The following is a 24,111-nucleotide window of genomic DNA, read 5'->3' as shown; positions in this document are numbered from 1 at the left end:
GTGCTGGAGCCTCTGGAATTAGGTGGAGGCTCGAAGACCTGGGACTCAGAACTGCGAGGGTAAGTTGCTTGGTGGCTGTGCTGGCATCTCTGGGCTGACAGTACTGTTGGTTCCAGGAATTACTAACGACATAGAGTAATAATGTACAGAGTGAAAGCTTCTGCTGCTGCCGAGGAGCACGCTGGTGCTGAGGCCACAGTGACATCAACAGCACTCAGACCATTCTCTAGGTCTCCAGTCTCCCTCTAGCTCCTCTATTGGCAGAAACGCACAGAGACGACTGGCAAAGAAGAAATGCCATATGAAGGTCTCCATTCTCCATATGACAGAGCAGAGCAAAACGGGAAAGGAGGTTGGAATTTAGGGACAACAAATTAAAACACACACACCCCAGCCGCGAGCTGTACCTTTAATCAGGAAACACGGAGACTAACTCCATGAAAATAAACCACTAACGCTGCTTACAATAATGAAAGGTAGGAATATGCTAGGAATCCCTTTACTTAATGGCTCACGTTTATGATCCTGAAACATAATAGATCCCTGGGTTTTTCCTCTCAGTGGACTCTTACACATGCAATGACATTTCTACTGTCAGGACACCAAAAATTAATACATGGGAAATTTAAATAACGATTGCTTTTATTTTCTGAAACTAAATTTTGGCTATTCTCCCTAAGATGAAGCTTGAACATTTTGTTCATCTTTCTTTTGTAACTTTCTGTGCGGGTCACAAAGCCAAAGTAACATACACCAAAGCGTGAGCAAAAAAGGAATCCAAAGAAGTAGTATGAGGTACTTCCTCTTCACCTCACTTTGGGTTTCCACTTTTCTCCGAGGGGGTGGGCCACTATCAACACTACCTCCACTGCCGGCTGTCAGGCAGTCAGGAGGGTCCCACTCAGAGCTGCAGTGGCAGTGATGTTTATTGTTGCAGACCCCTCTCATATTGCAGGTCTCAGGTGAACAGGAACTGCTCCAAAGTGACATAGGAACACACCGCCTGCGGATGCACACGTGTTCTGCACCACACTCTGTGCCATCTTTCACTTCACCTATATCAGGTATGGTCATCCCAAAATGATAGTCGGTACTCCAGCAGGTGACACCATTGGAGTGAGCCCAATGCACAGTAGAATGATCTTTCAGAAGGGGAATTTCTGTCACGTTCTCACACTGAACTCTCCCACACAGGATATCTGGGACCTGACACCTTACATATGTAGAGCCATTCAAACCACAGTGACCAAAACGGTCACCTCGGACGTTCATTTCCCTGTAGCAACTCTGATTTGCACTCTTGGCCTTTTTGCCAAAAATTTGCCTACACTGTTCATCACGGATATTGCATCTCCTTTCATAGCAGTAGCCACCACCCATGCAACGGACCCCGTCCTGCACATGCACATCTGCTGGACAGTTATGCGAGGCTCCATTGCACCACTCTGGAAGATCACATTCATTGGCCTTTTCTCTACAGACTGTGCCCAATGGCATGAACTGGCAGTCTTTGCAACAAAGCCCAAAAGCACAAGCTGTCCCAGGTTTCAGAGTGCAGTCTGCCGAACAACAGGGATCTCTAGTACACAACTGCAAGGTTCCACAGTCACACTGCTCTCCTTCTTCAACCACACCATTCCCACAGCGCTTCAGTGTGAAGATGTCCCCTGGACGTGGTGCATTGCGCATACATATTGTTCGCACAGAGGTTTCCACCAACTTATCATAACTGCAGTTGCTGAATCTACTTGAGGGTGTTTCTGTTGGAAACATTATGCATGTGCTGTGCCCACATGTACATGGGTTTACATCGTGAAGCATACCCAAATTATGACCAATCTCATGTGTAACAATGAATGCAAATTGAAGTAATCTGTCATGCAGGAAACTATCAACTCCACAGTTAGAAAAAATATTACATACTGTTCCAACATAGGCTAAGCCAAGATGTATACCAAATCCTTTCTTTACAAAAATATGTGCAACATCATGTTGAATGCGGGAATTAAGGCTGACTCTCTTCCATTGGCAAAACGTCCGCAGGAGAACTTCTATGTCATCTGTTGCCAAGACGTTTCCTTTATTCCAGATCTCAATTCCAAGTAAAACCACATCAATTTTTAATGAAGTATAAAAGGCATCTATTATATGGACAATAATTTCTGCTTCCAACTGTACATTTGAGATATTACTTTCCTGATGAAGGAATCGTTCATGGTCTACCACCACTGCCAGTTCAATAAACCATTTGTGGGTCCACCAGCCTTCATAGGCACTTTGCATCAGAGTGGAATTATCCCTCTTTTGAAGCTTCAATTGTCGTGCTATTTCTTCTTCTGTTAATCCACATCTCCTGGGTGGGAATTGTGTTTCCTCATTATCAATCTTATATATTAGGTGTTCAAATGTGGCAGAAAACCTTTTGGGATTGATTTCATAAGCAATGTCATTTATCAGTAGCAATCCTTGAAAGCCCCCAGAACAGTTGCTAAGAGCAACAATGGATTCTGGGTCCTCTTCCACAAATCCATGATAGTAGCAGTCATTCTGGACAAAAGGCTGTTCCTCAACGAGGGCACCCTGGTCTGTGTAGGTGAACACAGAGAAAGATCTGGACACCAAATGCTTCGTGACTTTCAAGTGGATAATGTGTCTCTGGCCCCCAAAGTGCAGGCTATAGGAGAACCAGCCTGGAGCATTCATGCTGGCAGTGCCAGTTACCCTCAAGGGTATCACCACTTCTGGGGGGTTATGGGGTTGGGAGTGCCCAATCTGGGGCCATTTGAAAAGGAACAGAAACACCCCCAGGCAGAGCAGGAGTAGAGTGATCCTCACATGCACCAGGGCCTCACCCACAGTCATTATAGAGCCACCATTATGGAGCTATTGATGTGAATGAAGGACAGGAGGTCTGGGGGCACTGCTAGTCTGTCTCCTCCCTTTGATTTGGGTGTGTGCAGCATTGATCTTTAACGGTCTGTCTTCTGGCAGACTCAATCCATCAGAGCAGCAGAACTAAAGAAAAAATAAAAAGAAGGGCAGAGACAGGTGGTGTTATGAGCAGGCCAGGATGAGAAAGGAGAAAGAACAAGGTATGGGTAACGATGGATTGGTGTTTGACTCAAGACGTGACTCAGTATTCTGCATTGGATTTGCTCCTAACTACTGGTGTGGCAGAGTCAGACTGTGGGTGTACAAAAGAATGACAACTGGCCACAAGTTGGTAATTACTGAACATAGACGAAGGGCACACGTATTTACCATACTTTTTTCTAAATATATGTCTATGTGTGAACATGTCCACGACAAATATTTTAAACAAAAGGATCTTAATGGAAAGGTGAACATATATGTTGTTTGGATGAGGGAATCTTGATTTATACATATTCACTTGGAATAAATATCAATAGTTCTTCCTTTCAATTTCAAATGATAAATTATTTAGTCATTTTACTCAGGAGAAAAATACTGACGTGTATTATTTTTTACATGGTCCTTAATACATGTGGTCATCAAAAAGTTTGTGGAATGATTCATACTATCTTTTTATTTTTCCACAAACTTTTTGAAGTATCTTGTATATACTTCCATGCAATAAATCATTACTTGTCCTATCTTCATTTAAACTGCCAAACTGCAAAGTGTCAAAGCATCAAAACTATTACTTATTACTTATTATCAAAATTATTTTGATCTTCAAAATTATTATTGTCTACTGTAATGGATACCTTCTCTCAACAAAACAACAAACAATAGTGGAATTGGAGAGGGAACACCTTGGGTTGATAGGTAGATGTTACTCAAAGGTGTTCATATTGGATCATACTCTTAAAAAAAATAACATTTCTCAGATGGAAAGGAAATCAAATTAGCTAAGAAAGAAACGTGGAGATGAGAGAATACTGAAGGCAAAAGCCAGTGCCTGCAGAAATGAAAAGGAAATCAATGAACCCATAGGAGGGAGGAAAGCTTTGGGAAGGTAATATTGCTGTACTGGGGCAAAGTCATCAAAATCTCTGCTACCTTTAGGAGTAGAGGGTAACTAGATCCCAAAATCGACTTTCACATGTATTTATGTATTACATAAAATTATGTATACATATCTCATATAAAAATACAAATACAAAAATTACCTTAATGATACAAATGTACTATCACCTATTTGTAGAAATGAGATATCTGATACTAGCACCGCAGTTGGCTGGCAATACTGATTTGCCACTTGGTTCATGAATAAAATTTTAATAGAACCACATAATATGCAGACACTACGCTGCACACTAGAGAAACATAAATGAATGATACAGGCCTAAAATAGTTAATGGTCTGGAGCATGAATTTAGGCAGAGATTTGGGGCAAAGGTATACTCTAGGAATCTGTAAAATCATACCCAATATTTTACATATAAAATGACTATTTTTATTCAGCTAGTGAGAGTATCCACAGTCTTCATCAGATCATTAAGGTAATGAGATTATTAAAGTAATAATATTAACAACTACTAGCCTAGTCCCCCCCCCAAAAAAAAAAGAGAAAGAGAAAAAAAACAGAGGGAAGTGAAATCTGCTATGAGGAATAAGAACTGATCAAATACTACCTCCCATAGTAGATAATACAAAAATAAAAGATGCCAGATTCAGGCACTTAAAATCTCCCAGACCCCAGACCCATTTCTCAATTTTTCTTTTATCCTGCTTCTGAGTTCTTGTCTTCATCTCCCTAGAATCATCTTCCTGTCTCTCACGGAATCTTCCTTTCATGAAAATCAACAACAATCTCTTCTCTCTTCTCTATTTATACTTCTTTATGGAAAGCTCCTTATTTCCACTTAATTTTACACAAACTTATATCTCAACAATGTGAAGCCCACAGAGGAGAGACTTTCCATTCTCAGAATCGTCATATGCCCTACAGACCAGATATTTGGTCTTAATTTTCTTGATTACCAAAACCAGTTCCAAGCCACCTAATTGGCAGCCCACTCTCTGTACCATTATTTACCTTTCTTCCTTGTTTTTACACCAATATCCCAAATCAATCCTGCACAAACTGCAAAGAATTTGTAGTGTCTGATTTACTACTTTCTTCTATGACATTAATTTTATCCATAGTCTCACTGTGCTTAGCAAACATGTGGCCAACCCATACAGCACCCAGTTGTTGTCTTTACCTATGCAACTCATATTCAATGACCTTTATCCATTGATATTTGGCCTTGTCCTGTATTGTATAATCACCCTTGACTACTCTACCTCTTACATATTAAATAGTTAACCACAACTTTAACTCTTAATTGAAACTTACTCATGAAATTTATAGGACTTAAATAATTTTCCTTCTATTTTCCCCACTTCATGGGTTTCCATCATTGTAGCTTTTGTGCTTATAGCCTCGCTCTAGACTCCCTCAATTCAACTACTGTTGACAAAAATGCTCAACCCAATCTAGAATTAATCCTTTGCCTGCTTACGCCACTCCTGCAACATCCTGCCAACAATGCTGGGGAAATATGTCACCGAGTATATTTAGGGGCATACTTAAAAGGGGAAAACACGAAATTATGATAGCCTGACACTTCAGCCTAAAGGATGAAGTCATGAACAGATGTTTATTTCAAACACTCCTATGTTTTTAATAATTTCTGCTTTGTTGTCCACATTGTTTTGTAACTTACTGATTTTCTAAATTTCTTCATCAATATATAGGACCTTCAGCTGAAAATCAGCATTTTCTTTGTTTTTACAAGTTGTTATTATTGCCTAATTTCACTAATGGTAGTTTAAGTTGTAAAACCAAGAATTCTTTATTTAGTGATTATATAATACAGGATATTTTGCTTACTCTTTGCTTTCCCATTGCAGATAGGTGGCTGGGGACTTGTTTGAGGCTGAACACTATCCTCATCTTGAAAGTGACAAGACTGCCTTGATTACATGGGTAATAAAGTAAAATAAAGGGGATGCTTACTTCCCCAAATGCCAAGAGCCTACCAAGACAAAACTGGACCACTAGACGAAATCTTTGAGAACAACACCTTTAAATTGTGAGTAAAATCCTGATGTGCTGATGTGCTCTCTCCACGGCTCTCTTTATGTATACAGTATTTGGTAATTATGATGAAGTATGAAATTTGTTGTTATGGAAAGGGATTATTTATTAATAATGTGGCACTGTTGAGAGTGAACTTAACCAACATAAATCTGTAAGAATTTATTCCTAAGACCTCATCTTGCAAGCAGGAAATAAAAAAACCACAAAAGAATATTTGAGCCAGATTTTCATTGCACTCATTACATTATTTTATACAATGACTCCAGAGACCATATTTCCTGAGAGAATATAATATTTTCATTGATAAGGTCATAGAGCACCATAATAGTACAGAGACTTCAAAGCAGACTGTCGTACATCATCTTCTATAAATTCTGTTTTCTTCTCCCCACATATTTATCAAATTCATCAATGTCTGTACCTTAATTACCCACTATCTTCTCACTCTCATTTACAGCCCAATGCAGTGTTTTTCAAACTATAAATAAAAACCCATTAAAACATATTTAGAGGCTGTGAACCAAATGAATAAAGTAGAAGAAACTAGAAAAGAAATTATTTAATAAGGGCATAGATCCTTCTGAAGCTCTGAACACTTGGCAAAGAATCATGGTGTGTGTGTGTGTGTGTGTGTGTGTGTGCACATGTTTGTCTGTGTTTGTATTTATGCCTGCACAAATAACTGTGCTCTCTCTTTTAGAGCTAAACTCTTGAATGACTTACCAACAGATGAACTGGTGGTTCCCATAGTTCTTTCTACATATAGCCTTATTAATAGATTGTTTGTACCACCCATCTTTATGAGTAAGGATTTTTATTTGAGACTTTACATGCCAAAGAGAAATGTAAATCCCCTTCTTCATTTGCTTCTCATTTGATTAAATTCTGTATTTAGCTGCCTAGCAACCAGTGTGTCTCAGTTCTACAGAATGTGGCAACTGGCTAAGATTCCTCCCAACTCTGGCTCTACCATCTCAGCTAAATTTTCCAATTATTTTTCAATATGAACAAATCTGATTTCCTTACCCCCATTAAATATGCTCCAATAGCTCTTCAATATGAATAAAGTTGACTTCCTTGCTCCTATTCTATATGCTCCCCAAATACAGTATAATCATTTTACCTTCTGTACTTCTGCTCATTCTGTCACCTTGGTCCTAGATGATTTCTTCAACATTGAGCCATATTATTGAATACGTAAAGTATTTCAAGTTTTAGTAAAAAGTTTGCCCTCATTTAAAAGATATTCTATGTAATCCAGATATCAGTAATGATATCTATCTCTCTAAGGTTAATAACTCAGGGGCATTTCATATCTGCACATAAGTGTGCTTTATTTATTACAGACAACTATTATCAGTAAGAAAAGACAAAAACAGGATTTAGAAGAAGAGAGAGATGAATAAAAAAAAGTGGGGGAATAAATTTCATAGGTAAATTGACTGGCTGGCAGTTTAAAAATGTCAATCTGGGACAACTGCACTTAGCAAGTTGACTGGGGTAAACCATGGAAATAAGTCTAGTTATTATCCTTGGAAGTTTAACTGGGGGACAGAGAAGATGCTGGTAATATCTTCAAGTGTGATATCTTCCAGGGCCTTTCCCTTGGTCCTCTGTCTTAGTAAGTTTAGCTCTGCCTTTTCCCTCATTGGACTTTTCACTTTCTCTTTTGCTTTCATCACAGCTAATTCTTAAAAGACAAAATTTGTCAATGATATTTTTAATCTCTATATTAGTTTGCTGGGGCTGCCACAACAAAGTAACACAAAACGAGTGATTGAAACAGAAATTTATTGGCTGACAATTGGCAATACGTCTGATATAATGGTGTCTTCAAAGCCATACTCCCCCTGAATGTGCAAGGGAAAAAATCTATCTCGGGCTTCCTTCCTAGCTTCTGAGTAATTTGTGGCAATGTAAGTCCAATCTATACCTGGCATTCCCCCTGTGTCCAAAATGTCCCCCTTTTGGAGGGACACCTACTTAACTCAGACAATATAGGATTGAAGTGAAAATTTGTCAAAAGAGGCAAATACTGTCATTATACAATGATTACAAGGTCAATTCATCAAGAAGATATATAACAATTAGAAATACATATGCACCCTCAGAGCACCTAAGGACATGAAATAAACATCCAGAGAGCTGAATGGAGAAATAGGCAGCAATGCAATAATAGGAGACTTCAACAACCCACTTTCAATAGTGGATAGAATATCCAGACAGAAAGTCAATAAGTAAACAGCAGATTAAACAATACTATAAAACAAATAGACCTAAAAGATATATGGAACATTCCACCCAACAGCAGTAGAACACATATGCTTCTAAATTACATACAGAACATTCTCCAGAACTGATCACATGTTATGTCACAAAACAAGTCATAACAATTTTAAGATTGCAGTCATGCCAAGTATCTTTTCTGACCAAAATGGAGTGAAAAAGGAAATAATAACAGAATAACAACTAGAAAAATGAACAAATGTGTGGAAATGACACAATATACTTTTGAACAAGCAATGGGTCAAAGAAGGGATCAAAAGAGAAATTAGAAAATATCTTGAGCCAAACAAAAATGAAAACAATAAAATAGTACAAAGAGGAAAGTTGATAGCAATAAACACCTACATTAAAAAAGGAGATATTTCTCAAATAAACAACCTAATTTTAAATCTCAGGAATGAGAAAAAATAGAAACAAACAAAAGTCCAAGGTTAGCAGAAGGAAGAAAATAAAGACTAGAACAGGAAAAAAAAAAACAGGAAAAAAAAGAACCAACAGGGAAACTAAGAGTTACATTTTTGAAAAGATAATCAAAATTGACAAATTATTATCTAAACTAAGAAAAAAAAGTGAGAAGACTCAGATAAATAAAATCAGAAATGAAAGAGAAGACATTACAACATATGCCTCAGAAATAAAAAGAATCATAAGGAACTATTGTGAACAATTAAACATCAACAAATTAGATAACCAAGAATAAATGGATAAATTGCGAGAGACATACAACTTACCAAGACTAAATCAAGAAGAATTGGGAAGTGTGAACATATCAATAACAAACAAAAAACCTCATAAGGAGGAAAAGCCAAGGACTGCTGGTAAAATCCACAAAACATTTAAACATCTAAAAAATTAACACCAATCCTCAAACTCTTCCAAAAAATTAAAGAAGAGTGAACATTTCCAAACTCATTCGATGAGGCTAGCATCACCCTGATACCAAAGCCACACAAAGTCACTACAGGCCAATATCCCTGATGAATCTAGATGTAAAGTCCTTAATAATATATTAGTAATAGAAATTCAATATCATCATAAAAGGATCATACACTGACCAAGTGTGATTTATTCCTGAGATACATGGATGGTTCAACATATGCAAATCAATTAAGGTGCTACATGATATTAACACAAGGAAGGATAAAAATTACATGATCATCTCAACAGATATAGAAAAAACATTTAACAAAATTCAACACCATTTCAAAAACTCTCAACAAACTATTTATACAAGGAATTTACCTCACGTTAATAAAAGCCATATATGAAAAGCCCACAACTTACACTATACTCAATGATGAAAAACTGAAGCTTTTCCTCTAAGATCGGGAACAAGGCAAGCATGTCCACTCCCCTCACTTCTATTCAATATAGTACTGGAAGTCCTAGCCAGTACAGTTAGACCAAAAAAAAAAAAAGAATAAAATTCTTAGGAATAAACCAAATAGGTGAAAACTTCTACATGAAAAATTATATAACATTGAAGAAGGAAATTAAAGACAAAATACATCCATCGAAAGACATCTCATGTTAATAAATTAGAAAGTTTAATATCATTAAAACGTCCATACTACCCAGTAGTTGGGTCAAGATGGCAGAGTAGAGGTTCCCAAACCACTTTCTTCCCACAGGAAAGGATCAGAACAGCTAACAGACAGCCAAATATTGGTGAGAGCAACTGTGTGAGAGAATAGAAGTGCATTAAGAGACTGTGAGATCCCGGTGGAGCAAGAAAGCCCAGGATGGCAGCATAGAGAGGAACATGGCCTCAACTACCACATGGCAACCACTGGGTCTGGCACAGGAGGAAATTTCCCATGAGGGAAAAAGGCAGAGAGCCCACACCAACCACCATCCTCAGCACTGAGGCCACCAGTTCCTTTTGCACAAGGATTCCACAGCCCTTGCAAGCCTGGAGCCAAGTGTGGAGAGCTGCCTAGAATATACTCACTGCATTGCTCTAGGACAGGAGCACATACTGTGCACTCCCCACACCCCACCTTCATGACACAAGCTGATGCGGTGTGGTGCCAACTTGAAACCAGAGCCACTGTAGGAATGTACCCTGTCCTGAGGGCCAGTAGCCACTGAACTCCCTCACAGAGAGGCTACAACACCCTGATCTTAGTGGCTTGAAGCCTGGGCCCATTGTGGCTGAGACTCTAGTTCTGGAAACTCACTGACATACAAGAGAATACAGACAAGCAATTCAACAAAATCAGAAAAACAATTAATAATCTGAATGAGAAATTCAATAGAGAGATCTCATAAAAAAAACAAACAAACAGAAATCTTGCAATTGAAGAATTTATTGAATGAAATAAAAAATGTACCTGAGAGTCTCAACAATAAACTAGAGTAAGCAGAAGAAAGAATTTCTGATCTTGGAGACAGCAGTTTTCAAATAACGTAGGAAGACAAAAGAAAAGAAAAATGAATAAAAAAGAATGAACAAAACCTACAAGATCTATGGAATACTGTTAAGTGAACAAATATTCAAATTATGGCCATTCCACAAGAAGAAAACAAACAAACAAAAAATTGAAAACCTATTTAACAAAATAATAAGTGAAAACTTCCCTAATCTTGGGAAATATATGAACACCCAAATCCAGGAAGCTCAAAGGCCCTCAAATAGATTCAACCTAAAAATGTCCTCTCCAAGACACAATGTTGTCAAACTATCCAAAGTTAAAGACAAACAGAGAACTCTGAAAACAGCAAGAGAGAAACGTCAAGTCACTTACAAGGGAAACCCCATTATACTAACAGCAGACTTCTCAGCAGAAACTCTAAAGGTCAGGAGAGAATGGGATGATATATTCAAAGTACTGAAAACAAACAAACAAAAAAACCTGCCAGCCAAGAATATTACACTTAGCAAGGCTATCCTTCAGAAATGAAGCAGAAATAAGGTACTTCTCAGACATGCAAAAATTAAGAGAATTCATCACCACCAGACGAGGCTTACATGCAAGTCTTTGGGGGTGCCCTACATCTAGAAGAGGAAGGATGATAACAACTATAATGAAAATACCTGAATATATAAAACTTATTGGTGGGATAGATATACAAATTAGAAAGAGAAAGGAATCAAACCTTATCAATACAGAAAACCATGAAATCACAAAGACAAACAATAACAGAGGAAGAAAGGAACAAATGATACTCAAAACAATCGGAAACAACCAACAAAATGACAGGAATAAGACCTCACATATCAATAATCATGTAGAATGTAAACAGATTAAACGCTTCAATTAAAAGACATAAACTGGTTGAATGAATAAAAAAAAATGACCTATCCATATGCTATCTGTAAGAAACACACCTTACCTCCAAAGACATACACAGACTGAAAGTAAAGGGATGGAAAAAGATATTCCATACAAATGGAAAACAAAAGCAAGCAAGAGTAGCTAAACTTATTTCAGATGAAACAGACTTTAAATCAAAATCTCTTCTAAGAGATAAGAAAGGTCTTTATACAATGATAAAGGGATCAATACAGCAAGAGAATATAACAATTATGAATATATATGCACCCAATACTGGAGCACCCAGATATGTAAAACAAATATTATCAGATCTAAAGGGAGAGATAGACTCCAATACAATAATAGTTGAGGACTTAAACATACCACTTTCAGCATTGGACAGATCATCAAGATGAAAACCAACAAGGAAACATTGAATTTAAATGGGATCACAGACCAGATGGACCTAACAAACATTTACAGAGCATTTTATCCAACAGCTGCAGAATACATATTCTTTTCATCAGCACATGGAACACTCTCCAGGATTGACCCTATGCTGGGCCAGAAAACAAGTCTTAACAAGTTAAAAGAAAATTAAAATCATATTGAATGTTTTTTTCTGACCATAATGAAATAAAGTAATAAGTCAATAAAAAGAAAACTTGCAAAACTACACAAATACATGGAAATTAAACAACATGGTCATGAATGACCGGTGGGTCAAAGAAGAGACTAAGAAGGAAATCAAAACATTTGTTGACCAAATAAAGACCAAAGCACAACATACCAAAACCTGCAAGACACAGCCAAAGCAGTGTTAAGAGGAAAGTTTATAGCAATAAATGCCTACATCAAAAATAAAGTTAACCAATGATGTGAAAAATCTCTACAAAGAGAACTACAAACCACTGTTAAGAGAAATTAAAGAGGACACAAGAAGATGAAAAGATATCCCGTGCTCTTGCATTGGAAGAATTAACATTGTGAAAATGTCCATATTACCCAAAGGGATCTACAGATTCAATGCAATCCCTATCAAAATTCCAATGACATTTTTCTCAGACATGGAAAAAACTATCCAGACATTTATATGGAATAACAAAAGGCCATGCATAGCCAAAGCAATCCTGAGCAAAAAAAAAAAAAATAGAGCTAGAGGCATAACACTACCTGACTTTAAACTATACTACAAAGCTATAATAACCAAAACAGCACGGTACTGGCATAAAAACAGACACACAGATCAATGGAATAGAATAGAGAATCCAGAAATCAACCCATACACCTACAGCCATCTGGTCTTTGACAAAGGCACCAAGTCTACACACTGGGGAATAAACTGCGTCTTCAGCAAATGGTGCTGGGAAAACTGGATACTCATATGTAGGAGAATGAAACTAGACCCATACCTCTCACCATATACCAAAATCAACTCGAAATGGTTTAAAGAATTAAATATGCATCCTGAAACAATAAAACTCCTTAAAGAAAATATAGGGGAAACCCTCCAGGAAGTAGGAGTGGGTATAGACTTCATGAATATGACCCCAAAAGAACAGGCAACAAAAGGAAAATAAACAAATGGGATTATACCAAACTAAAAAGCTTCTGCACAGCAAAAGAAACAAACAACAGAGTGAAAAGACAACCAACAGAGTGGGAGAAAATATTTGCAAAACATACATCTGACAAATGATTAATATTCAGAATATACAAGGAACTCAAACAGCTTTACAGCAAAAAAACAAATAACCCAATTAAAAAATGGGCAAAGGAGCTGAATAGGCATTTCTCAAAGGAAGATATATGAATGGCCAACAGACACATGAAAAAATGCTTAACATCACTCAGCATTTGGAAAATGCAAATCAAAACCACTTTGAAATACCATCTCACTCCTGTTACGATAGCTAATATTCAAAAGACTGAGAATAATAAATGCTGGAGAGGTTGCAGAGAAAAAGGAACTCTCATACACTGTTGGTGGGACTGCAAAATGGTGCAGCCTTTATGGAAAATGGTATGGAGGTTCCTCAAACAATTACAGATAGATCTACCATATGACCCAGTAATTCCACTGCTGAGAATATACCAAGAGGAATGGAAATCATCATGCTGAAGGCATAACATGTTTATTGCAGCACTATTTACAATAGCCAAGAGTTGGAACCAGCCTAAATGTCCATCATCAGATGACTGGGTAAGGAAACTGTGGTACATCTACACAATGGAATACTACTCTGCTACAAGAAAGAGTGAAATACTACCATTCTCAACAACATGGATGGACTGAGAGAAAATTATATTAAGTGAAATAAGTCAGGTGCAGAAAGAAATACCACATGTTCTCACTTACTTGTGGGAGCTAAAAATAAATAGATATATAAACAAATAAGGGTGGGGGAAGAAGACACAACAATCACAACAATTCCTTGAACTTGTTAAGACAAGTGAACAGATGTGATGTAGTGGAAGGGGAAGGGAGAGAGGGAAGGGTGAAAGAGAAATGGGTTAAGGGACACGAAAATCAACTACATTGTATATTGAGAAGGTAAAACAACAACAAAAAAGACTGAATGATTTTAAATAAACAACCTAACAATGCGTCTGAAGGAACTAGAAAAGTAAGAACCAACCAAACCCAAAATAAGTAGAAAAAAAGAAATAAAAATCAGAGCAGTAATAAATGAAATTGAGACTAAAAATACAATTCAAAAGATCAAACAAAAAGTTGTTTTTTTGAAAAGATAAACAAAATAAATAAACCATTAGCTAGACTAACCAAGAAAAAAAGAGAAAAGACCCAAATAAATAAAATCAGAAATGCAAAAGGAGAACTTTTGCAAAAATACACCTGATACCACTGAAATTCAAAGGATCATTAGGGATTATTATGAATAACAATACCCAATAAATTTGAAAACTTAAAGGAATTCAAAAAGTTCCTGGACATGTATGACCTGCCAAGACTGAACCAAGAAGAAACAGAAAACGTGAACAGACCAATATCAAATAACAAGCCTGAGTCAGTAATAAAAAGTCTCCCAACAAAAAAAAGCCCAGGACCAGATGGCTTTACTGCTGAATTCTACCAAACATTTAAAGAACTAGTGCTAATACTTCTTAAACTGTTTGAAAGAATTGAAGTGAATGAAATTCTTCCAAACTCATACTATGAGTCCAGTTTTACCCTGATGCTAAAAAGAGGCAAGGATACATCAAAAGAAAAGTACAGGTTAATATCCCTGATAAACATAGATACAAAAATCCTCAATAAAATACTAGCAAACTGAATCCAACACTGCATAAAAAAGATTATATACCATGACCAAGTGGGATTTATCTCAGGGATGCAAGGATGTTTCAACATATGCAAATCAATAACTGTGATACATCACATCAACAAAATGTAACAAAAAAAATCAATCATCTCAGTAAAGGCAGAAAAGGCTTTTGAGGGCCGGCCCGGTGGCGCACTGCTACAGTGCGCCGCTTGGGAGCGTGGCGGCGCTCCCGCCGAGGGTTCGGATCCCACATACAGACTGGTTCCCGCTCGCTGGCTGAGCGAGGGGCGGGCGCAGCACCGAGGGTTGCGATCCCGTTGCCGGTCCTGGTCCGGTGCGGGCACAACACTGAGGGTTGCGGTCCGTTGCCAGACACGAAAAAAGACAAAAAAGGAAAAAAAAAAAAAAAGGCTTTTGATAAAATTTATCATCACTTCATGATTAAAAACTCTCAACAGGGCCGAGCCCGTGGTGCACTTGAGAGAGTGTGGTGCTGGGAGCACAGCGGCGCTCCCGCCGCAGGATTGGATCCTATATAGGGATGACCCGTGCGTTCACAGAGCTCACTGGCTGAGCACAGTGCGGCCAGTCTCAAAAAGGACAAAAAGAAAAAACTCTCAACAAATTAGGTATAGGAGGAAAATACTTTAATAGAATAAAGGCCATATATGACAAACCCACAGCTATCATCATGTGGAATGGGGAAAAGCTGAAAGATTTCCCCCTGAGAACTTGAACAAGGAAAAGATGCCCACTCTAGCCATTTTTGTTCAACACAGTACTGGAAGTCCTAGCCAGAACAACTAGGAAGAGAAGGAAAGGGCATATAAATTAGAAAAGAGGAAGTCAAGTCATCCCTGTTTGCAGATGACATGATTTCATATAGAGAGAAGCCTAAAGACTCTACCAAAAATCTCCCAGATCTAATAAATGAATTCATAAGCAGTATACAAAATCAACATATAGAAATTAGTGACATTTCTGTACACCAACAATGACCTAGCTGAAAAAGAAATCAAGAAAGTAATCCCATTTGCAATAGCAACGACAACAACAAAAATACCTAGGAATAAATTTAACCAATAAGGTGAAAGGTCTCTACAAGGAAAACTATAAAACACTGATTAAAGTAATGAAGGAAGACACAAAAAAATGGAAAGATCTCATGTTCATGAATTGAAAAAATAAATATTGTGAAAATGACCATACTACCCAAAGCAATCTACAGATTTAATGCAATCCCCATCAAACAACCAACAACATACTTCACTGAAATAAAAAAAAAAAAATCCAAAAATTTATATGGAACAACAAAAGACCACGTATAGCCAAAGCAATCCTGAGCAAAAATTATAAAGTAGGAGACATCATACTCCCTGACTTCAAATTATACTAAAATCTGTAGTAATCAAAACAGCATGATATTAGCAAAAAAACCCCCAGACATTCAAACCAATGGAACAGAATAGAGAGTCCAGAAATAATTCCACATATCTACAGAGAACTGATTTTTGATAATGGAACTACGAACATACATTGGGGAAAGGATAGTCTCTTTGATAAAAGATACTGGGAAAATTGGAGATTCATATGCAGAAGAATTAAACTAGATCCCTATTTCTTACCATACAAAAAAATCAACTCAAAATGGATTAAAGACTTAAATGTAAGAACCAAAACTATAAAACTAATACATGAAAATATAGGGAAACAGTTTAGGTCATAACACTGGACAAAGATTTTATGAATAAGACCTCAAAAGCACAGGCAACAAAAGCAAAAATAAACAAATGGGATTACGTCAAACTAAAAAGCTCTGCACAGTAAAGGAAACAACCAATGGAGTGAAGAGACAACCTAGAGAATGGGAGAAAACATTTGCAAACTAAGCATCTGACAAGGGATTAATACCCAGAATATACAAGGAACTCAAACAACTGAATAGTAATAATAATAATAATCATCATCATCATCATCATCATCATCATCATCATCATCATCCAATTGAAAAATGGGCAAAGAAACCAAATAGACATTGCTCAAAAGAGGATACATAAATGGCCAAAAGATATTTGAAAAAATACTCAACATCACCCATCATCAGAGAAATGCAAATTAAAACCACAGTGAAATATCATCTCACCTCGGTTAGAATGACTGTTATCAAAAATAAAGAAAAAAACAAATGCTGGCAAAGTTGCAGAAAAAGTCAAGCTCTGCTACACTGCTGGTGGGACTGTAAATTAGTACAGCCATTATAGAAAACAGTACAGAGGTTTCTCAAAGAACTATAGATAGAACTAACATAAGATCTAGCAATCCTGCTACTTGGTATTTATCCAAAGGAAAGAAATCTACATGTCTAAGGGATACCTGCACTCCTATGTTTATCACAGCTCTATTCACAACAGCCAAGATTTGGAACCAACAAACATGATTATGTTAAATGTCTATCAATGGATGATTAGATAAAGATAACGTGGTATATATGCACAATGGAATACTACTCAACCACGAAAAAGGATAATATTCTGCCATTTGCATCAATATGGATGAGCCTGGAGAAAATTATGTTAAGTGAAATAAGCCAGGCACAGAAAGAGAAATACCTCATGTTCTCACTTATATGTGGGAGCTAATAAAAATAAATAAATAAATATACAGACAAAGGAACAGGAGGGGGGAAAAAGAAGACACAACAATCACAATAACTCCTTGAACTTGTTAAGATAAGTGAACAAATATGATGTTGATGGGGGGGAAAGAGAGGGAGGAAATGGAGGAATTGGTAGGGGGACATGAAAATCAACTACATTGTATATTGGTAAATTAAAATAAAAAATAAACAGGGCCGAGCCCGTGGCGCACTCGGGAGAGTGCGGCGCTGGGAGCGCAGCAGCGCTGGGAGTGCAGCGACGCTCCCGCCGCGGGTTCGGATCCTATATAGGAATGGCCAGTGCGCTCATCACTGGCTGAGCGCGGTGCAGGCGACACCACACCAAGGGTTGCGATCCCCTTACCGGTCACGAAAAAGACAAAAAATAAAATAAAAATAAAAAATAAACAAAATAAAATAAAATAAATACACATGTTCTCACTCATATGTAGAAGCTAAAAAAGTTGATCTCACAGAAGTAGAGCATAGAATAGTCATTACTAGAGACTGGAAAGAGGGGAGAGGGAAGATGGGGAGAGAATGGTCAACAGATACAAAATTGTGGAGAGATAAGAAGAATAAGATCTAGTGTTCTATAGCAACATGGGGTGACTACAGTCAACATCAAATTACTGTATAACTTCTAGTAAGTAACTGAGAGGATTTTGAATGTTTCCAACACAGATGACAAATATTTAAAGTGATGTGTATGACAAATACCCTGATATGATTATTTCACACTGTATAAAGGTACCCAAATATCACACTGTATTTCATAATATGTGCAATTATCAGGAGTCAATTAAGAAAAAATAAACTAAAAAGAAAAAAAGAAATAGAGATTAGAACAGTAATCACCAAAGGCAGAGAAAGGGAAGGGAGATGGGGGTTGGGAGACGTTGGTAAATTGGTACAAAATTACAAAGTTACGGTTAGAAAGAAAGAACAAGTTCTGGTGCTCTAGGGTGACTATAGCTGATAATATTCTACTATATATTTAAAGATAGCCAGAAAAGAGGATGTTGAATGTTATAACCACAAGGAAATGATAAATGTTTAAGTGATAGATATGTTAACTATTCTGACTGTATCATTTTTTTTTCCTTTTTGTCTTTTTTTCGTGTCCGGCAACGGATCGCAACCCTCAGTGTCGCGCCCGTACCAGACCGGGACCGGCAACGGGATCGCAACCCTCGGTGCTGTGCCCGCACCTCGCTCAGCCAGTGAGTGGGAACCGGTCTGTATGTGGGATCCGAACCCTCGGCGGGAGCGCCACCGTGCTCTCAAGCGGCGCACTGTATCAGTGCGCCACCGGGCCGGCCCTGACTGTATCATTATACAATGTATGCATGTATTGAAACAACAAACTGTACCCCTTTGAATGTACAATAAAAAAAGTTATCTATACCCAAAGTTACTTATAGATTCAATGTTCTCCATAAAAATCCCAATGTTATTCCTTATGGATTTTTTTTTTTTAATTCTAAAATTTGTATGGAACCACAAAAGACTCCAAATAGCCAAGATATTCTTGGGCAAGAAGATCAAAGTTGAAGGCATTATATTTTCTGATTTCCAAATATATGACAAAGCCACAGTCATCAAAACAGTATGATACAGGAATTAAAAACAGATATACTTATATAAGCCACTGGAATAGAATAGAGAGCCCAGAAATAAATCTAAACATTTATGATCTAGTGTTCTTAGACAGGGGTGCCAAGAACATGTGATGGGGAAAGGATAATCTCTTCGATAAATGGTGATGAAAAATCTGTATAGCCACACGCTAAATAATAAAATTGGGCCATTATCTCATATCATATATAAAATCAACTTAAAGGTGACTGAAGACTTAAATGTAAAACCTGAAACTGTAAAATTACCTGAAAAAAAACCATAGGAAAAATCTTTCTGACATTCGTCTTGGCAATAATTTTTGATATGACACCAAAAAGCACAGGCACAAAAGCAAAAATAGGCAAGTGAGACTGCATCAAACTAAAAAGCTTTTGCATAGCAAAGGAAACAATCAACAGAGTGAAAATGCAACCTAGGTTTCTTAGTCACTTTGAGCTGCTATTACCAAGTACCATAAATTGGGTGGCTTATAAATTATAGAGATTTGTTTTTCACAGTTCTGGATACTGGAAGTCTGAGATCAGGGTGCCAGCACGATTATGTTGAGTCCACTTTCGGCTTGCAGACTTCCATCTTTTCCTTTATCTTCATATAGTGAAAAGAGGGACAGAGAGCTCTCTGGGGTCTATTTATGAGTGTTCTAATCCTACTGGTATGAGTCTCCACCATCATGACCTAAATTTCGTACTGAAGGTGGCATCTCCTAAGAACATTACACTGGGGATTACAGTTTCAACATATAAAGTTTGGGAGGACACAAACATTAGCACATTGTACTAGGGACTGAAAGAATATATTTGCAAATGGTATATATGATAAAAGGTTAATATCTGAAATATATAAGGAACTCATACAACTCAATAGTAAAACAAACAAACAGACGAACAAAACCAAATAATCCAAGCAAAAAATGGGCAAAGCCTCTGAATAGACATTTCTCCAAAGAAGACATACAAATGATCAACAGGTATGTGAAAAGGTACTCAACATAATTAACCATCAGGGAAATGCAAATCCAAACCACAGTGAGGTATCATATCACACCTCACACCTGTTAGGATGGCTATCTCACACACACACACACACACACACACACACACACACACACACACACACACATATATAAAGGAAACAAGTGTTGTTAAGTATGTGGAGAAAAGGAAGCCTTGTACACTGTTGTTGGGTATAAAAATTGGTATAGCTATTATGGAAAACAGTATGGAGTTTCATCAAAAAAATTAAAGATTGAATTACCATATGACCCAACAATCCCTCTTCTGGCTATATTTCCAAAAAAAATAAAATCATTATCTTGAAGATGTGTCTGCACTTCCATGTTCACTGCAGCAATATTCACAATAACCAAGACATCAAAACAATCTAAATGTCTGTCAACAGATGAACAGATAAAGAAAATAGGACACACACACACACACTCACACACAGTGGAATATTATTGGGTCTTAAAAAAAAGGAACTCTTAACATATGTGATAACATGTATGAAACTGGAGAACATTATGCTAAGTGATGTAAGCCAGACAAAGAAAGATCAATACTATATGATCTCACCTATATGTGAAATCTATAATAGTCAAACTCTAAGAAGCATAGAGTAGAATGAAGTTTGCTAGGGGCTGGGGAAAGAAGAAATAGGTGATGTTGGTCAAATTATATGAGATGAATAAATTCTAGAGATCTAATGTACAGCAATGTGATTATAGTTAACAACATTGTATACTTGAAATTTGCTAAGAGGGTAGATCTTAAATGCTCTTATCATGAAGAAATAAAGAAAATGGTAACTATGTGAGGTGAAGTATACCTTGATTAGCTCGATTATGGTGATCATTTGCGTATATACATATTACAAGATAATATGCATCTTTCCATGAACTTTTTGAAGATCCCTTATATATATATATATATCAAAACATCAAGCTGTACAGCTTAAATATATATAATTTTTATTTGTTAATTATACCTCAATAGAGCTATTAAGAATGCAAGCTATTGGGCCGGCCCGGTGGCGCACTCAGTAGAGTGCGGCGCTTGGGAGTGCGGCGGCACTCCCGCCGAGGGTTCGGATCCCATATAGAGACCGGTCCGCTCACTGGTTGAGCGCGGTGTGGGCGCGACACCGAGGGTTGCGATCCCGTTGCCAGTCGCGGTACGGGCGCGACACCAAGGGTTGTGATCCCGTTACCGGTCACGAAAAAAGACAAAAAGGAAAAAAAAAAAAAGAATGCAAGCTATCAAAGCTCATTCTAGAAGAAATGAGCTAATAACCAGAATAATCCTATATTAATTAAAGCAATTGATCCATAGTTTAAACTTTGACACAAAGCAAACCCCAGACTCAGAACCTGATGGCTTCACTTGTAAGTTCTATCAAACATTTAAGGTGCTTACCTAAGGTGTTTGATAATACTAATAATCCTAATTTCTACACAAATTCTTCCAGAAATAGAAGAGAAAACACTGTCTGATACTCTTTATTAGGTCCACATTAACTCGTTCAAAAAAGAAAATGAAAGTATAAAAACAAAACAACAAATAACTTCCCAACTAATACCTTCCCTAGACACAGACACAAAAATCTTTGTGGTGGGCTCTGCATTCTGGCGAGGGGGAGGCACATCACCAGAGAGGCTAGCCAACAGGATCACTGTACAGGAGCATGGTCAACAGGTTTCAAGCCTTAAATCACTGGCCCGCTTCCACACCCACCCGTGGTGTGCTCCTTGAGACTTTCCTAGGCCATGAGATAGGAGCAAGTGGGACATTATCTTCAAAGGGAGCTTCTGTCTCTGCCTGATCCCAGTTGCTGAGTTTTAACCCAACCAAACCCTGATGTGCTCTTTCACCCTTCCTCAGACCTGAAAGCAGGGTCAGGATGATGATTGGCCATGGAGGGCAACCGGCCCTGCACAGGCCAAGTGGCCAAGCAGCTAATATACCAAGTCTCAATGCTCTGCTTAAGGGCACAGTAGGATGGGAGACAAGCCTGTGTATATGCATATCTGTGGAGCACACCTCTGGCCCTGCCCTTCCTGAGTGGTTGAATAGCAATCCCAGAGACCTTGCCTAAAACTGGATCCCAGAATGCAGCCCTGTCCAAATACAAATCCAAAACTGCAATACTAGCCAGCCAGGGAAGACAATCTATATCACTGCCAATTAGAGGCCCTCACAGAGCCCACCCAGAAGCTCTGCCTTACTGCAGAGTCCAGCCAGTAGTCTTACAGGACCATAGAGCACAGCCAGCAGTTCCACTTGAGCCCATAGCATAGTGAACAGCCCAGCCCAACTAGAAAACAGGATAGCAAGGTCTGCTTGTCTGAGGTTGCAACCAACTGGCCCAACCAGAATTCCAGGCCAGACTAAATAGTGAAGTTCTACCATTGCCAAAGAACACTAGCAAAGGCTGGAAGGGATGGTCATTTCTTCAAATGCACAGGCACCAACACAAGACACAAAGATTATGAAAAATCAGGGAAATACAACACCACAAAAAGAAACTAATAAAGCTCCAATATTGGACCTTGAAGAAGTGGAGATCTATGAAATGACTGACAAAAAGCTCAAATAATTCTCTTAAAGAAGTTCAGGGAACTACAAGAAAATACAGATAGACGATTTTTTAAAATCTGGAAAACAATTTATGAACAAAATGAGAAGTTTGACAAAGGTAGAAGAAATAGAAACAACAACAAAAAAGAAATCCTAGAAATAAAGAATACAATAAGTAAACTAAAAAAATTAATAGAAAGCTTCAACAGGAGACTTGATTAAGCAGAAGAAAGAATTAGTGAACTCAAAGATAGAATATTTGAAATTATCTTGTCAGAGGAGCTAAAAGAAAAAAGAATAAGAAGGCCTATGGGAACTATGGGTCACCAAAAAGAGAACTCACCTACACATAATACATGAAGGAGAAGTGACAGAAAAAAGCCCCCAAAACACATTTAAGGTAATATTGGCTGAAAAGTTCCCAAATCTGGGGAAAGATGACAACATCCAAGTCTAGGAAGCTCAGAGGTCTCCATTCAAATTCAACCCCAAAAAGAATTTGCCAAGACACATCATAATCAAATTATCAAAAATAAAAACAAAGAAAGAATACCAAAAGCCACAAGAGATGAGAAACATATCACACTCAAGGGAGTCTCTTTACCACATCCCTAGTCCTGTAGTGGAGGTGGCAGGTTGAATCAGTTGGCAGGAGAGTAGTACCTGCCCCAAACATGCCTTCCCCTAGACAAATACAGGATTTCAATACTTGGGACAACTTGTCCTTAACCTCACGGTTTCAGATGTTAGTGGAAATGTAGTTGGAAAGACAGCAAAACAATAATTAGGTATTTGTCAAAACCATCTGTCACTAAGATGAAATGTGCCACAAAACCTGTAAAAATACAAAAGGTAAAGTACATGGAGTACATTATTTAAAAAGACTAATTTTGTAACATTGCTTTACCTATCTCTAACATGTTGCCTAACTTTTCTCCTAAGAGATTAAAAAGACATCTCTATGGTTAGGTTGGAGTTTAAGAGGGAATATAATACAAAGAGGACAAAGATGTAAGCAAAACTTAGGGGAAAGTAAAGTAAGGCTAAATTGATTGTTTCATCTGATGGCCCTGTGATTAGTGATATCAGGGGGCGTGTGAAGGGGTGTGGCTGGAGAGCTGCAATCACTGCTTTCTATCTGGTGTTGACGCACGTGTCAAAAACCAGTTGACAAGTTTGATATGTTGGGCAATTCTTGTGGTAACTTAGTTCAAGCTTCTGCTCTTAGGCAAACACCTAAGTGAAAAACAGACTGTAAATGTCCACTAGCTGGAATGCACAGAGACAAATCACTTTTTGCTTCATGTATTGTATGCATTTCATCTCAGCAGATGGTCAGGATGAGGTGGTGTAAGGTGAT

The 24,111-nt window shown here is 37.7% G+C and overlaps 1 protein-coding gene across 1 annotated transcript; it reads right to left on the bottom strand.

The window, feature by feature from the left end:
* Positions 1-675: 675 nt before the first annotated feature.
* Positions 676-2,862, bottom strand: LOC103588749 (disintegrin and metalloproteinase domain-containing protein 25-like). The gene has a single exon (XM_008570551.1). It carries the CDS (start codon positions 2,860-2,862, stop codon positions 676-678), a length of 2,187 nt encoding a protein of 728 aa, XP_008568773.1.
* Between the last annotated feature and the right edge of the window lie 21,249 nt (positions 2,863-24,111).

The sequence above is a fragment of the Galeopterus variegatus genome, unplaced genomic scaffold, assembly GCF_000696425.1.
Source record: "Galeopterus variegatus unplaced genomic scaffold, G_variegatus-3.0.2 Scaffold612, whole genome shotgun sequence".
NCBI lineage: Eukaryota > Metazoa > Chordata > Mammalia > Dermoptera > Cynocephalidae > Galeopterus > Galeopterus variegatus.
Note: the sequence above shows the minus strand (reverse complement) of the source record. Positions and strands in the feature narration are given on the sequence as shown.

Bases quoted from the DNA above. Each gene is read 5' to 3' on its own strand.
- LOC103588749 (XM_008570551.1), bottom strand. From the start codon at position 2,862: ATGACTGTGGGTGAGGCCCTGGTGCATGTGAGGATCACTCTACTCCTG.